Raw genomic sequence first — 17,025 nt, 5'->3', positions numbered from 1 at the left:
TTGAGTTCAGAAAAATAGTGTCTCTTACCAGTCATGTGATTGCTGGTTCCATTATCTAAATACCAGATTCCTTCTTCTCCATCCTTTGATTCGTAGTTCTTTGGTATTATTTTCCCTTCGTTTAAGAATACAACTTCGTGCATGAAAAGAGCTGTATCTGCTTCCCTTGTTTCATTCTTGTTTGCTTCTTCCATCTTCTGTATTCTTTCAGGGCATACATAGGAGAAGTGTCATGGTTTATCACATCTGTAACAAATAGTGTTTGATCTATCCTTCTTTTCTTTCCCTTGGTTTTGATCATTCTGACTTGTTGTTCTATCTTGTGAGTTAAACCTTCCTCCCCTTCCTCGGCCTCTGTTTCCTCTACCACCTCTTCCACGAACTCTTCCTCTTGTCGCAGAGTTTTGTTGGTAAGAGTTTGTGTACAAGAGTTTTCCTTGAGTTTCTCCATTGTTTTCTTCATCAAGGATTCTTTCTTCATATGCTTTCAATCTTCTAATTATATCTTCATAGCTAGTCTTCTTTAAATCTAAGACTTGTTCGAGAGAAGCTATGATATGAATATACTTGGATCTTGGTAAACTATTGAGAAACTTATTTACCAGTTTATCTTCATCAATGGATTGTCCAAGTGACACAGCTTTTGAGGCTATCTCTGATAGCTTTCCTGCAAAGCTATCAATAGTATCAGTGTCTTTCATCTTCATTCTTTCAAATTCAGACATTAAGGTTTGCAGACGGGCTTCTTTAACTCGATCATCTCCGAGATTACGTGCCTTTATTGCATCCCAAATTTTCTTTGAAGTTTCCTGTTCACCAACTTGTAGAACAAGACATTCTGGTATTGCTTGAAAGAGTAATCCAATGGAAACATTGTTTTTGTCTGGGTCCAATGTACCAGGATCAATTGTTTCCCACACCTTGTAGACTTTCATCAGTACCTTCATTCTCATGGCCCATACTGTGTAGTTTGTGGCGTTGAGGATTGGAACTTGTATTGATGGTGGCGTGAACTGTTTTGCACCCACAATGGTGGTTTCGTTTTCCATGGCTCAGAAACAAGCTCAGATACCAAAATGGCAACTTAAAGATCAAACTTAGCTTATATAAAGACAACTCTCTTTATTGATGTTTAGAAAATCTCTCAAAACTAAACACAAGCTCTAATCTTGCTCATATGATCAACCACAACTTGGGTGATCATATATATATAGAACTATGAATTCCTTTTCCTAGTCCTATTACCTTATTACATGTCTTTCCTTTTCTTAGAACTAGATGACTTCTAATTCCCTTAGGATTACATCAATTTCCTAATCTTGTCCTAACCAGCTTGTTAGTGACTTCTATGTTGAAGTTTAACCAATAGCCGCTCTAGTCTGTCTAGAGCTGTGGCATGAAGAATCAATTTACAGTCTAAGTTGTCATCAATACCGCATCTGCAACCGACTAGTACATACTAGTTAAGGTAGGAATTTACTGCTTGGGAAAGATATTAGTTATTGGCGGGAAAGCTAAAACTAAAGATGGCCTTATTTCGTCGAATTGATTTGAAAGTACTGATAAATAAATGAAGTAGTAACTGATTCATTCAATAATCAGAAATTCGGGATGAATATCACATTTATTACCGACGGAGATTGGAGTGTCCTTTAAGATTACATTTCCAGAAATTGCAATTTAAGTTTTCATAACTGTTTTTTTTCTTGCTTAAAAAATCCATGTTTTGGATAAAAAAAAATCATACTTTTTCCCAGTCAATCACTAGAATTAGAGATAAGAGATTCAGAGATACTGACATTGAAGTAATAAGGAAGGAAGAAAAGATTACCAACCCTACTCTGATCAAATAAATGCACAACATTAATGGATGACCAAGAAAGAAAGAAACTTTTTTCTCATTAAAAAAAAAGAAGCTACAATCAAACATTGCAGTAGTAGTAGAAAAGGAGTACAAGGGTTTGTGGCATCTACATAGAGTGAAAAATAACAACAGTAGCAGTAACTAACAAAGGGTTCTTAACTACATAGGTCTCCTACCGGAGGTTTTAGTGATTGGTGGTCGTAGGAATGGCAAAGGCGCAACAAAATTTCCCGGGTTTTTTTTTGGTTTGAAAAAATTTGTACAAGGTGTGACGAAATCAGATTTCTTTCCGGTATTGAAATTTGATAGAGGACTTGATTATTAATCAGCAACTCAATGCTTCATATTTGACGGGGATTGGACGACTAAAATTGGCTTGAGATAATAGGTTTCCAACAACTGCAATATCTCTGCAAAAGACTCCTTGGAAAACTGCTGCTGCAGCTGCTGCTGATTTCTTCTCTTGTAAATTTAAGTTGTAATCTGGTGAAGAACAACTGTTTGTAGATGCCGATGATGATAGAACTTGTTTTTGTAATTCCCCGTCTAGTTTAGATTCAGACATTGTAACTTGGTGAACTTGTTGTGGTGTTTGTTGAACTTGAGCTTGTGCTTGTAATGCCGCAGGTTGTAATGCTGCTTGAGTCTTTTGACGCTGTTTCTCAACTGCTGCTTCATCCATAATTGTAGCCATTACACTTGAATATCCCTTTTGCAGTAATCTGTAGAGTAATAATGCTGACATTCTCGCTTGATCCCTAACGGTATCAAGGTCACGGTCATCGACGAATTCACATCGATCAACAAAATTTGTAGATTTATCCGGTCTATGCTTCAAACAAAGAAGTAAATGTGCTCGTTCTAGTTCTGATCTTGAACAACCTCTTCTCAATCCAATCAATGAATAATAATCTATATTACTTGTTTCGCCTGATCCAACTCTTTGTCTCAGTTCTTGGATCTTAGTTGTTAATGCTCGAAGATTACTAGGTACATCTCGGTACCTAACATTGTGTCGCTTCCAGTTAGGCCCAGGTAGTTTTCTATCCCGTAAAATTGAATCATAAAGAAGCTTCAAATGTTCAAGATCACGAAGACAATCCGGTAAACATCGAATTGTCTCAAGAATGCTAGCCCTAATGGTTAAAGCTTGAATATTGGTTGGATCAAGTGCCAAAGTTCTATTGCAATCAGCAATTGCTTCAGCAAACCGACCAGCAAACTTATATGCTTGAGCTCTATGAACATAACAATCCGAAAGAAACCCTTGTGGTGTTCCTCGACGACCATCAAGGATTTTTGAGAAATGACGAATAGCTTCAGAGTATATACCTGCATCAAGTGCCGCGTGGGCAGCAGTTTTTCGCCGGAGAAGAAGTTTAATATGAGCTAGAATCTGAGTAATACTTTCTGATTCTGATGGCGGCGGATTTGCAAGATGATTGTTGTTGTTCATATCACTGCAAAGAGGAATATTTGTAAAAGCAAAACTATCTTCAGACCAACAAACACTCTCTTTACGGAACGCTGCCGAAGCAAGACGTTTACCGGTTTGAAGAAGCACCATTGCATCTTCCATTAGTCCAAGATGACAACAAGCTTGCCCTAATACCAAGTATCTGCATTGTTGAAAAATGACCAAAATCAGAAATGCTCAAATATCTTGACCTTTTAAGACACAATTCACAGAAATTATAAATGATGGTAGACTAATTCTGACCAAATTTTCACAATCATTTAATGGGATTAAGAGTCAAAGTTAAGCAAAACCCAAGGCTGAATTCACTTAAAGCAATGAACATTGTAATCTACAATCATAATATCTAAAAAAGGTTGCACAAGAAAGATAGAAATTTTACCTCCATTGCCCTTCTTTTTCACAGTTTTTGTACAAGCCAGCCATGACTTTCTTCTTAAGATCTGATACAGAGAAGCATTTGAAAGAAGGGTACTCTTTCTCATAGGAATCTGACGATGAAGAATTATCACCAGACAATAACTTAACTCTCTCTCTAGATAATTGCTGTGAAGAAGCGTTCAAATCAGATGAATGAGATGATTCTTCTGAAACCATTTTATAACTTGGAATATATTCTTGAAGCATGTCTGCAACTTCTTTAAATCTACGAAGATAAAGTAGAGATCGTGCTTTTAATTCGAGAGCTGTTTCAAATCGTGGTGATAATGCTAATGCTGCATCGAGTAGATTTAGTGCCGATGAAATCTCTGAGTATTCTTGTGTTGCTATCAGTACTCTAGCATCTTTTACATATTTATCAACAATCTGTAAAACCAAACAAAATAACTCAGTGAGTACAGTAATCAAACAGTTTTCATAACAAATCAAAAACATAGAAAACCCCCAATATCACTATCTATAAATACATTTCATCAACCAAAATAGAATCAAAATCACATCCTGATTAAAAAAAAAAGCATGAAAATCCCAAAGAATGGTACCTTTCTGTTGGTGAGCCACCAATGTTTCTTCTCACCACAAACTAAAGTAGGAGAAGTAGACATAACTTCAATGTAAATCATTAAACCCTTGATTTTTCACTCAAATAACCATGAAAGAAGAGAGAGGGAGAGATACAGAGAGAAAGGGAGAGATAGAACAGAGGGAGGAGGAAGCAAAGAAAAACTGAAGCTTATAAACCCATATGCTTTGAAATATGAAAGAGTAAAAAAATGAACTCAAATTTTCTTTGAATTTTCTAAAATAAAAAATGCCAGCTTTGACTCTGAAAATCCTTGAAATTCTTTGCTGGCAATTCTCTCTTTCTAAAACACCAACTCACACGCTACCCCCTCTCTGTCTCTCTCATCTAGCAGCCTACTACTACTCTACTGCTCATCCTATAAATAATTTTTTGAATTTTTCGTTTTTATTAAAAAAAAAAAAAAATTGTATTGAGAATATTACTAGTATTACAAAGAGTGGGTGACTGTAGGTAAGTATTTGAATAGCGACTTGAGATAGGCGGTGAGGGGGAGGAGAGAGAAGATGACGGGGGCCCACACCACGAGTAAATTCACATTTCAATTACTTGGAAAAAGATAAGGTGGGTGCAAATATCAAGTTCGACACACCAAAAAGCAATAAGTTATAAAATTTGGGTAAAGAGACGATGCTGCTGCGAATAATAATGTTTCGTTTTTGCGTAGTCGATCGACGATCATCGTACTGTTTTACCGTTTTCTCCTTATCATTTTTTTGAGAAGTGAAAGTGCAATCAAAAACATTTGCCTTGCAAACAAAATGAAATCACCAAAGGAGTATAATTTAGCCCGGCCAAATTGGGATATATCTGGATTAATCGGAGTATATCAATCTTAAATCCATCCAAGATAGTTTGTTAAGGGGTGTCTAAAAAACGTTAAAAGACTAAATTGCCTTTATTTTTAATTCATGAATTCAACCTTAAAACTAAAACCTATCGAACAACTTTTAAAAATTTCTTTAAAAATCTAACCATACATGATGAAATAAAAAAAATAGAATCAAAACGAAACAAAAACGGTGTGCATTGAGGCCCGCTGATATCCTAGTATATAACTGGGACAATGGCAGGTACATGTGTTTTGACGTTACAGGGGTTTCCCCTTTACGGGTGGAGGTGTTCGTACTTTCCGTCCCGGTCTTGCTATAGCTAATGCGGTTGCACGTAAACGTGCTAAATACCTTGACATCTGCAAGTCACATGGGCACGGGTTCGGTATCTTGGCTTTTTCGACACTAGGCGAATTGGGAGAAGACACTATTGAATTCTTGAAGAGGTTGCAGAATTATGTATTTAGATTTGTTGCTAATGCTAAGAAGAACATTTTTTTCTTTCATAGATTAGGGATTGTAATCCAAAAAGGTGTTGGAGCCCAGCTTGTTGCTAGGCTTCCCAACGGTTAAATATTGATAATAAAAGTTTTAAAAAAAAAATTAGAATAATATATTTGGAAAAATCTTACCCCAGGGCATGCTATCTCGGCTGCTATCACTCGTAAAAACAACAAGTATTTGGAAAAATGCTATTTGCATGGTTATGGGTTTGGTGTTTTGGCCTTTTCCACTTTAGGTGAGCTCGGTGCGGATATAATTTCTTTTCTTAAGAGGTTGAGGAATTGCATGGCTAGGCATGACGCCAATTTCAAGCTAGGAAATTCTCTTTTTTATAGGCTAGGGATTGTTATTCAAAAGGGTATTGGCGCTCAGCTTGTTGCTAGGCTGTCCGCCATTCCTTGTAATTTTGATCATATTTATTTTATGGATTAATAAAAGTATATATTTCTTTTATTCCTTGTAATTGCTCTGACACTTCACCCGCTCGTAAAGTCCATCACTTTTTGTTGCAAGATGGACTTACACGCCTAGTATCTTGATGATGGTACTATCATTGGTGATACGCTTGAGGTATCCAAAGTTGCATGGATGTCACCGGTGTATCGCCCTTCACAGGTGAGGGGGTTCGTTCTTTCGTCCCAGGTCAAGCCATTTCGAAAGCAATTGTGCGTAAACGTACTAAATACTTCGATGATTGTACTTCAAATGGGTATGGTTTGGGCGTTTTAGCTTTCACCACTTTGGGAGAGCTTGAGAGGAGTTGCTTTGTTTTTTTAAGCGTTTAAAGAACTGTTTAGTTAGTAATGATGCTGGTAGTGGTCTAGGCATTTTTATTTTTCATAGGTTAGGAGTTGCTATTCAGAAAGATGTTGGTGCCCAGCTTGTCGCTCGGTTACCAACTAAGGCTGTGTATGAGTCCTAATTTAGGCTATTTAATTCATTCCATAATATTATTACAGGGAAAGAAAAAAGAAAAAAAAACATACGGGTTTTGAAATTGGGTATGATTTTGTACCTAATCTCAAACCCCTTATGATTCCACATTTTTATTAAAAGTCGGCAGGGCATCTTTTTGCCGACCTTGCCGACTAGTATTAGGCATTATCTTCCTAGGTTGAATATCGTGACGAATTTTCATCTCTGAAATTAGCATTTACAGGGTCGTCACAGTATTTATCCTTATACCTTGACGACTATAGTTTAGTCGGCGACAGGTTATGAAATTATACCTTGCCCGCTAATCATGCATTTGTAACACCTTTCTCTGTATGTCAAAAATCCTATAGTCGGCATGGTATTTTTTTGTCGACCTTGTCGACTTTTCATATTTTTAGAATTGAAAGTGTTGATTCCTTCTATAATTTTGAGTATGAAATCACTCAGCAGCTTTTCAATCCCCTTTGTAGATGTGTTTGGCTAGTATGGTTTCATTTCCATTACAAAAAAAGAATCTCAAAAAAAAATTATCCTCAAAAATCATAACACAATCCATGAGTTAAATCCAAACAATACCTAATTTGAGAATTTTAATTCAACTAATTAACTAACTTAATTAATTAACCTAAACACAATATTAGTTTTGATTAAGCAAGGGTAGATTAGGCACTATGAAAATAACTGGTTAAGGGGTGTTGTGTTTTACTTCATAATGATCCAGATTTTATTTTATTAGGTATTACCCCAATTAATCTGGGTATATCCCAATTTTTCCAGGTAAATTAGCATAAGATTAATAAGTTTTTCCAATTTCTTCCGAAGGTGCATTACATTTCAGCTAAAAGGTAACATCGCGTCGAATATTTCTTGTGTTAATCTTGCCTTCCCTGTTAAATTCTCATTTTTAACTCTCCCTGATCGACAAATACAGGAAGAAAGACTACCAAACCATTCACCAACTATTCTATGACTAGCTGCATTTTTGGTAAAGGATATCAGCTAACCATTCTGCTCTATATGCTGTTGTCTAAACCTCAGAACCTCATACTCTCTGCAATTATCAATGACAACGTTCAGGGTAAAAATAGTTCTCACCTCGGTTGAGCTATAAAGCACAACCGTATATTGTTTTGGATTTTGCACAATATATTTGACACTATTTTTTACATATTTATTTAATGCTATCAATTGAAACCTTCCAACGGAAGTCATTAAGCAATTTATCTTAAGTTTCAAGACATGATTCAAAGATAAGAAATTTCTTTGTAGGCTCGATTTATTCTTTTTTCTTTTTCTTTTCTTCATTTTTTTTTCTTTTCTTTCAAATGAACATCAACCTGGTTCATTAAATGTCAGAGTTGAGTGTTTATATTTAAAACAATAGATTTCGTAAGATATTTACATGCTTATGTATTTGTAGTATAGTGGTAAAAAAATTGAATAACAATATCAGTGACTTGAGTTCAAAACTCGTCTACCTCAGAGCTGCTCACATCAACTCTCAGAAAAAGAAGCGATATAATCAGGAAATTCAGAACTGGTATTTTGTTATTGCATAACTTAAAATTGAATAATTCTTACTTAACTCAATTTATACTGAAAATACTGTCTCAATTCTATATTTCTCCAGCATTCAAACTAGTAAAACAACGAGAATGTTCTAAAATGCGGATTAAGTATAGAACCCGTAGAATCTATAAGTCAAATTTCATGGCCGAACCAGTGTTTCGATCGGGTTACATGGTTCATTACTATAAGAATATGAAAATACCCAACAAACAAATATCAATACCAGATACATATTTCTCTGACAAATATATAAAAATAAATGGTTGAACATCAGCCGCTTGGGGAAAAAACCGCATGAGTGGCAGGTGATTAGCCTTCCAATTTTTTTCATAGTTTTTAATTAACCTAAATTCGTTTAGAGTGGACCCTTTACTGATTTTATTATGAACGCACCCAAAAATAAAATCTGGGAAAACGGCTAACGTTATCTGCTTGGATTCTTTCAATAAAAAATGATAAATAAAGGAGCAGCTAAACATTAGCCTTTTAGTGTGTTATAATTTCCCCCTCATGGTCAGCAAAACACTCTTTCACCTAATTTATCGTTGTATTTATAAGTGAGTGAGTGTTTTTGATACTCATTTCGTAACAGACTCTAAAAGTCTTTACTATTCTATGTTATTGAATTTTGATTTTAGAACCATTGATTTAAAGCCTTTAAGGATTTCCAGAGTTAAAATCGAATACAAATAATAATAACGCTAATAATTAATAACCAAAATAAGCTACGACTAAATCCATATGAATAAATAAATACTAACGTTTTGTACCAAAACTATAAAATTTATGAAAAATTCCAAGCGCCCGTGTTTATGTTCATTTTGGTTTAATTTGTAGATGACAAATTAATTACAATTTCTATTAGGCATGCATAAACTTATATTTTTTCACTTAATTAATTGTAAATTTATTTTGTAAAAGAATATTTTTACATCAGTTCTTTTTAAATAATAATAAAACTTGATATGCGTAACATGAAATTCTTATATATATTCTTCTCGACGAACCACCGAATTTCCTTAAAAATCACTCAGAGAGTCTCCCAAAATCTATGAACTCTCAAAGAGTTTACCCATATCTCTTACATAAAAAGTCTCTCGATATCTTTACATATCTCAATTGATTAACTTCTTGTTAAAATAATAAAAAAAAATCCAAACCAATTGAAATTCTAATCGGATTTATTGGTTCATTGGCTATCAGTTTTCCAAGTTCAGCAATTATACCACGATTCTACAAAAATTAATGGGACCGTATTGAACCAACCAACTTTTTTTATTGATTCACCGATTCGTCGGTCCAACCAGCTAACTCGTGTTAGCTTTTAAAACAACTGACTACATCATTAGGATTCCAAAATTACTAAGCTTACACAACGGGGGTGGTCTGAAATTTGTAGAGTTTTTGGGAAACTCTCTGATACTTCATAAATTTTGGGAAACTCTTTGAGATTTCATATATTTTGGGAGACTCTGAGTGATTTTTAAGGAATTTCAATTGAGTTAGGTTTTTTAAGGAATCATTATTTTCAGAAATCGGAAAAAGTTGTTTTTAAAAATTATTATAATTAATAACTTTTTTTAATAAAATTGAGTTAGGTTTTTTCTTCTTATTTTCTCCAAACCATCGAGAGATAGCTAAAAAACAATAGGAAACTTAAAAATAAATAATCCTAGATCATTGTTTTTTCCTCTAAAAGATAATCAATTATTTGAGAAAGATATCTGTGAAAATTTATTATTAAAATAATTACACTAAAATCATTTATCTATCTATAATCATAATCATAAATTTTAACAAACAAGGCCTATGAAAATCTCTCAACTTAAATCACTGATTTCAAAATCTAAGAGCTTCTCCAATGGTTGTCGTATGTATTTCCTAGGTGGCAACATAAATAAGACAACCTCATTCCAATTTTTCTTAAGTTTAGGTGAAAAAAGTTATTCATCTCCAATGGTGTTATTTGTGATCATTTTTTTTATTAATGGAGGGTTTGGATGTAGAATTTTAAAGGTGGGATTTGTGGGTTCAAAGGATTTGGTAGAATTATGTTTCCCTCGTTACGTTTGGTTGCGCAAATCCCTGGAATTACGTTTCTGATAGGAATCACTTTTCTAACAAATCCTCCACATGGAGTCCGACCCCTCCCCCGTAAGATTTGTTGGGAAACTTATCAAGGGATATATGGACCCACATTTTTTAACTCCAAATCTCTTATATACACAGTTTCAAGATTTTTAGGGCAATGCCAAACAATACATGGACTTTAAACACAAGAGAATTTTGTGAATCCTAAGAATTTTAACTGAGTTACCAAACATATGAGGGATTTATATGAATCCTAGAATTTGTAATCCCGTGGGATTATAAATTCCTGGAAATTGTGAATTTTACAAACAAACCCACCATAAATGTAAATTTTATTTTTAGTAATTCTAAGATTTTATAGAGCTAAAAATTGTTATTTATTATATTAGAATTAATTTTGGTTAAGTAAAAGCTTACTAGGATAGCTTGATATTGTCAAGGTGAATGTCTAGTTTTAGACATTCATCTTGACAAGGTTTTAGAGGTATAATTTTTTTTATCCAAACTTAGAACCACTGTAAAATTTTGAGTTTTTCTGGACTTTGGGATGGCTTAAGCCATCCCAAGTCAATATGTAGTTCCGTCCTTGATCTTGACAGTGTCTAACAAAAAATTTAGGAAAAATGAATGTCTATCATATGTGGATTTGGATATTTATCTTCACATACATTTCATTAGAAAAGCTCTAAATCGAGCAACAAAAAATGACAAAGACTTTTAAAAAATCTCTATCCAATATTACAAACTCACAGAAATTCTCACAAAATTTGTATCGACTAACAAGAAGTTTTGAATGTCTCTGTAATTCCCTGTAAATCCAAGTTCACTAGCCCTATATTGGCGAATACTTCTCGGATATAATGGTCCAATGTTCTATGTAGAGATATTTTCATAAAAAGATCAAGGAGTTTTTAGGTAAGGACGTTTGACAATTTTGTAGCGCAGGGGGCTGGAAAAAGCGACGTATCTCGTAAGGCACAAGAATCATACTTTTCCTTTTGTATTTCGGTTGCCTTCTTTTATTGATTTTACATCTAAGTGCACATGTTAGAGAGTTTGTCTTTAAAGGCACTCACTCTTTTTTCACTTAAATAAATAAATAAAATACAAGAGAAAGGGGCCTTAACTTCTCATCTACTGGATTGGGCCCCCACCAATCTCTATTCTAAGTCAGACTCAACTTTAATATTTGCTTAAGTTTCCTATGATCCGGTTGTTTTGTAGCATAAGCTTATGCTGTTTTTGTGCCACGTCTTCAATGTATATGGTACCAAACTTTCTATATGTGTGCCTCCCTATCAAAGCATTCACCTTTAAGCCTGTAGGGCCTTTACGTTCGAAGCATCCGCTTCATACTCCAGCTCAGCTTCTAGCTTAGAGCTTGTTTGTTTGCAGCTGACTCGGCGTCTGGGTATGAGTCAACCCCTGAGTCGCGCCGAGTCAGCAGTCAGACTATTTGTTTTGTAAATTTAACAACCCCTGACTCGACATCTGAGTCGAACCTAACCCCTGACTTGGGCCCTAGGAAGTCAGGCATTGAAATGCTGCTGAGTAGGTGGCTCAAACCCCTGACTCACTGAAATCGACAAAAATGCCCTCACGTTTTATATATAAAAAAAAACTCATTTCCTTTCTCATTTTCTTCGTTCATTCCGTCGGAAGCAGAGATGGGTGATGAGGAGCCAAACCCTAGATCTATTCTCAACTGATATCTTCTTCACCTCTCTCAACAAATCGAGTAATTTCTATCTCAATCATCACTCTCGTCGCATCTTTCCATCTCTTTCAAATCATTTAAAAGCTTCTTTTAGAATCATTCATCATCTTCAGGTATAATTCTTCATCCATACTCATTTTCATATGGGTTTTATGTGATTCGGAACATGGGTTTGTATTAATATTTTATGGTCGAACATGTTCTTTCATTTTCATATGGGTTTTATTTGATTTAGAAGATGGGTTTTTATTTAGATTTTCTGGTTGAATATCTGATGGTGTTTGTGGAAATGCCTAGGGGAGAAATATAACTGTGCTTGCTAATTATGATAGAACATGGGTCTTTCCTGTTTATAGCTAGGATACTAGACCATACAACTAGGGATTTCATTTTGTTTTTCCTTTTTACAGTTAAGAAATCTCTAGGTAAGTGTAATGATAACAACCCTTATTGAAATTATAAGTACTTTCTGAATCTTTCTGAATCTTTCATTGCTATGTTTATTGTGCATTTTGTGACTTACTTTAGCTAATCTTAATGGAGAATGTAATTCTACCTTTAATAAACTTGTATTCCTGTATTAATTTAAAAAAATAATGTAGTATGGGCAGGGAAATTTTTGGGAAATAGAGTACAATTAGTCCTAGGCTCCTAGCCTTATAGGAAATCTATTTGATTCTTAATGCTGAGCCAATATCCTTATTACTATATAAGTGTTGTCATTTCGATATTTAGTGTGTGATTTTGAGTTGCTGAGTTTGTTAAGTTGAAGGAAAACAGTGCTTTGGACAGGAAAGCAATAGAAAAGTTGTCTTCATTAATGAATTAATGTATCATAAATTCTTGATACTAGCCGGCAGAACCTTGTTACTGTATGCAAAGGGAATGATGTTGTTTAGAGAGAGAGGAAATGTTGTTTAAAAGTAAAAGCAATGATAATCTAGATGCTAAGGTGGATCCATGTCTCTTGGTAACCATCAATGATAAAAAAAATTCCACTACTGTCTCTAGAAAACCCTGTCATTTGTTTATAAGCATAACTTTTTGAATGAGAACATGTTGCAGAGAGGAATACACACAATCAAATATTATGCATGTTGTCCTGGCTTGTTAAATGGTTTATTATGGATTAGTGATCATTACTTTTGGCGAATCTCTCTTTTGATATTAGGACAGTAATGAGGATCTGGTGTCAACCATTGCTTTTACTTTTCGCTGTCAAATATTCTATCTTCATTTTAAACCCGTATATCCTGAATGCATAAAGATCATGCCTAGTGGTAAATTACTTTGTATGGTAATTCTCAAAAGTTAGCACACTCTTTTTGTTTCAAATTACCCACGTCTTGTATTTGTTTTACTTTATGCTAGTTCTCTATGGAGAAAAAGGAAGATGAGAAAGCAAATAAGATAACTTTTAGGAGCGTCTCAGAATTTAGAGGGCTATTTATTGACCAGTGTTTGGCACAAGCTACTGAGTATGGATTTTCTGGAACTTCTTTGAAGCAAACTTCGTGGGGAAATTTGTGCAAGTTCTTTTCTGAGAAGTATGACTGCACCATCACACAAAAAAAGTTGAGAAACCACTGGGATTACTTGCGAACCCAATATGTCACTTGGTCCCGTCTCTTAGCAAGAACCGGACATGGGTATAACGCGGAGACGAACACATTTGATTGGAGCGAAGAGCAATGGATTGAATTAGACAAGGTAAGAGACTATTTCAGTTTTGTTTGGATTTTATGATTGAATTAAATTTATGCTTGTAAGCCCTGGTCTGGCTTACTTCTATCGTTGTTTTTCTTTAAACGCCGCTCTGCCATCAGGTTAAGCCAGTTAAGGCAATGTGTTTTGGCTTTAGGAATTAAGTTTGAATTATGCTTAAAATTTGATCATGCTTCTTACCATGAACCATATCCCATTTTTATTGATAAATACCAGGGCTTAATTGTGTACCCCATGCAAATTTTATGAGTTCTTGATTCGTGTACCCATGTTTGACCATGTTTTTCTAATTCCATAGTCATTTCAGCTGATAATTAAGGTTTAAACTGACCGGAAACACTTCCTAACTAGAATCATAGACAGCTTCCAATGAAATATGAGGTGAGCTATATAGTATGGTCATTGTTGGTCGATTCAGATGACTTTGGTACTACTGTATTACTGCAGTAAGTCAATGCCAAAAGGTCTCATGAAAATACCATACTATTCCAGGGGATTATCATGCTCAAAAGTATGTATATGAAGAACCTCTTGTGAATTTTTGTGTTTAATGGTCAATAAATGGTTCCCCGGGAGATCTAGCTGTAAAAGCTGCATAAGAAATATATCTCATGTCAAGGGCATATCACATACCTCTTAACTACGTACATCTTCTCAAGGATCCTATAGTGCAGGCCCGTGGTGTTAAATAGCGACATTGGTAATATGGTGATTTTCTTATGTTGTGATAGTATAATATGGTCATTTGTTCTTTTATTTGTACAATGAGCTGAGAAACACAGACTGCGCTATAATGTAAGATCTTTGAACAGGTGTGATATTTATATCAGATATATAAGCATGTGAATGTAATGACATCTAGCTGTCCAGGTTAAGCCAGTTAAGACAACTTTTGGTCAACCTACGTGATCTGTTAATTTATGATTTTGCTACAGTTTGGTCATGGAAAGCAATTATACCCGCTTGAGAGGTATTTTAGGACTTGGGTCAACAATGTATTTCTTCACTATTTGCTCTTAGTTTCTTTAGATTTTCTATTATATGTTCACCATTTTATGAAACAAGTTTCTATATAGTTGATTGAGGACAAGCAATTAAACTTCCGTTATAATCCACACTGTATATATACTTTATGAAACAAGTATATATTTTATGAAACAAGTTTCTATATAGTTCATCAGGTTAAGCCAGTTAAGGCAATGTGTTAAATGTTTCCATAACCTTAATGAACCGTAATGTTCTGTTTGTTGCATCTAATTATAACTTTGATTGTATAAACAGCTGAACATATTTATTAATTTTTACTTTCTAATTGATGCAGACAATCAAAAACGCTAGTCAATTCAAGAACAAGGGGCTGGAAGATGCAGATAAGTTGCAGAATTTATTTGATGGGAAATTCTCCACTGGAGCTAATAGAGATACGCCTGGAAGAGTGGAACCGCCTTGTTCAGCTGGAACTTCTATAACTGCAGGGGTTTCAAATAATGGATCTGAATCTCGTACAAGTCATGGAAAAGAAAAAAATCATGAGGATGACAACGAGGTTGATTCTAGTCTCAATGCAAAGGGGAGTGGCAGGAAAAGGAAGAAGGAAATGGAGGAAGAATCAAGTGATCTATTAACTGAGAAAGTTTGTTCTATTGTAACATCGATGGAGACTCATCTTCAACATAAGAAACTTGCTCTAGAAAAGGATAGCGCAGCCGAATTCATGAAAGCTTTGGATAATTTACTTGAGACGGATTGCATCACAATGGATGAGTATTTGAGCATAACTCTAAAAGCTTCAGAGATGCCTGGTTGGCAGAAATTGTTTGTCAGTTTGAAAAGCGATGAGCGTCGTGTTGCCTTTGTACACAAACTTTTAAAAGAACGTTGAGAAATCTTGAATACTCATCCACTGAGATGTTGAGAAATTAGGAAATAGTTAGAGATGTTAGGGTTGCAAAACATTCGTGTTTGTTACTTACGTACTCGAGTTTTATTTTATGTTGAATGTTGAATGAGTATTTATTGAAGTTAATGGATGAATCAGTATTATTTGTGCTTAATGAGTGAATGTTGAATGAATGAATACGTATTTTCTTATTGGTTACATTGAATTGCTTGCTGGTTATTTTCTTATTTATGCTTTTAACCTTTTTCTTTCATTTCATTGCAGATTGAAAGGCTACAAGGAAGAGGGTTTAGAGAAGGGGAGAACTTAAATACAGGCAAGTACTCATTTTCTTATATAGGTTTGTGAATGAATGAATAATTATTTTTGAGTTGAAATATCGGATACCTAAACCATCAAAGTATTGTTACATGAAAAACAGCCCCCTGTAAAATGGGAGTTGGTTGCTTGAGCTGGTTTGAATTTGTTTCATGATCACATTCACATCATTGTTCAGCGTGATAAGACGTGTGGGTTATGACCTCATCCTGAGAGCTAAACCTGACCCCAAGTTCCACCTGAGCAGAAGGAATAGCCTCAATCAACTCTGGCGGGATCCTAGAATTTCATCTTGTGACCCTAAGTGTTTAGATGTGGATGATTTTGCATTAGCATATGAGATTATGACTTTCTTTGAGTTTGGGTACTTGACTGACTCAAAGTAATACTAATAATCTTGAAGAGGAGAATCGGTTGACATTGAGAATATAACGATCTTCTGAGCTGATAACTTACTATGAGTGAATCTAGCAGTGCAATTACTCAGAAGAAATTAGTCGTAGTCATCTCTACTAAATATTGTATTGAAATTGATTTTCTTTCATCTACTTGGTCTTTTCAGGAAAATGAAAACGCTATTATCTCAACTAGTAGTTTTATGCTTGTTAGTGAAGAAACTTAAGAAGGCTAAACGGCGTGTACGCCCGAAGTACAAGAAGTCAATTTTAACGGGAAAGGCTTTCACCCAAGACCTGTTAGATGGAAATCCGAGGAAAATGTACAACCTATTGAGAATGAGTAAGGTTCCTTTTACCCTATTATGCAATGAGTTCCGAGCCAAAGGACTTTTAGAGGATAGTAAATATATAGAAGTAGAGGAGAAGATGGCAATGTTCTTATATACAATTGGGCAAAACTGTAGGAATCGTGTAATTTTGTATCACTTTCAACATTCGGGTGAAACGGTTAGGAAGTATTTTCATGAAGTGTTGGCTGCTATGAAGATTTGGTCTGCTGAAGTTTTAGTTCCTCCGTCTAATGTATTTGACAAGCCAGCTATAACTAAAAGGCATAAACGTCTCAGAGAAGGTGCTTTTAAAGGTGTTGTTGGTGCATTGGATGGCACT

The 17,025-nt window shown here is 34.8% G+C and overlaps 1 protein-coding gene across 1 annotated transcript; it reads right to left on the bottom strand.

The window, feature by feature from the left end:
• Positions 1–1,871: 1,871 nt before the first annotated feature.
• Positions 1,872–4,666, bottom strand: LOC113358160. The gene is made up of 3 exons (XM_026601692.1): positions 4,325–4,666; positions 3,724–4,148; positions 1,872–3,483 (listed from the first exon to the last, which is right to left on the bottom strand). Exons 1-3 carry the CDS (start codon positions 4,403–4,405, stop codon positions 2,190–2,192), a joined length of 1,800 nt encoding a protein of 599 aa, XP_026457477.1. The 5' UTR covers positions 4,406–4,666; the 3' UTR covers positions 1,872–2,189.
• Between the last annotated feature and the right edge of the window lie 12,359 nt (positions 4,667–17,025).

The sequence above is a fragment of the Papaver somniferum genome, chromosome 3, assembly GCF_003573695.1.
Source record: "Papaver somniferum cultivar HN1 chromosome 3, ASM357369v1, whole genome shotgun sequence".
NCBI classification, from domain to species: domain Eukaryota; kingdom Viridiplantae; phylum Streptophyta; class Magnoliopsida; order Ranunculales; family Papaveraceae; genus Papaver; species Papaver somniferum.
The sequence above is the reverse complement of the archived record's forward strand: the minus strand, read 5'-3'. Positions and strand labels throughout refer to the sequence as shown.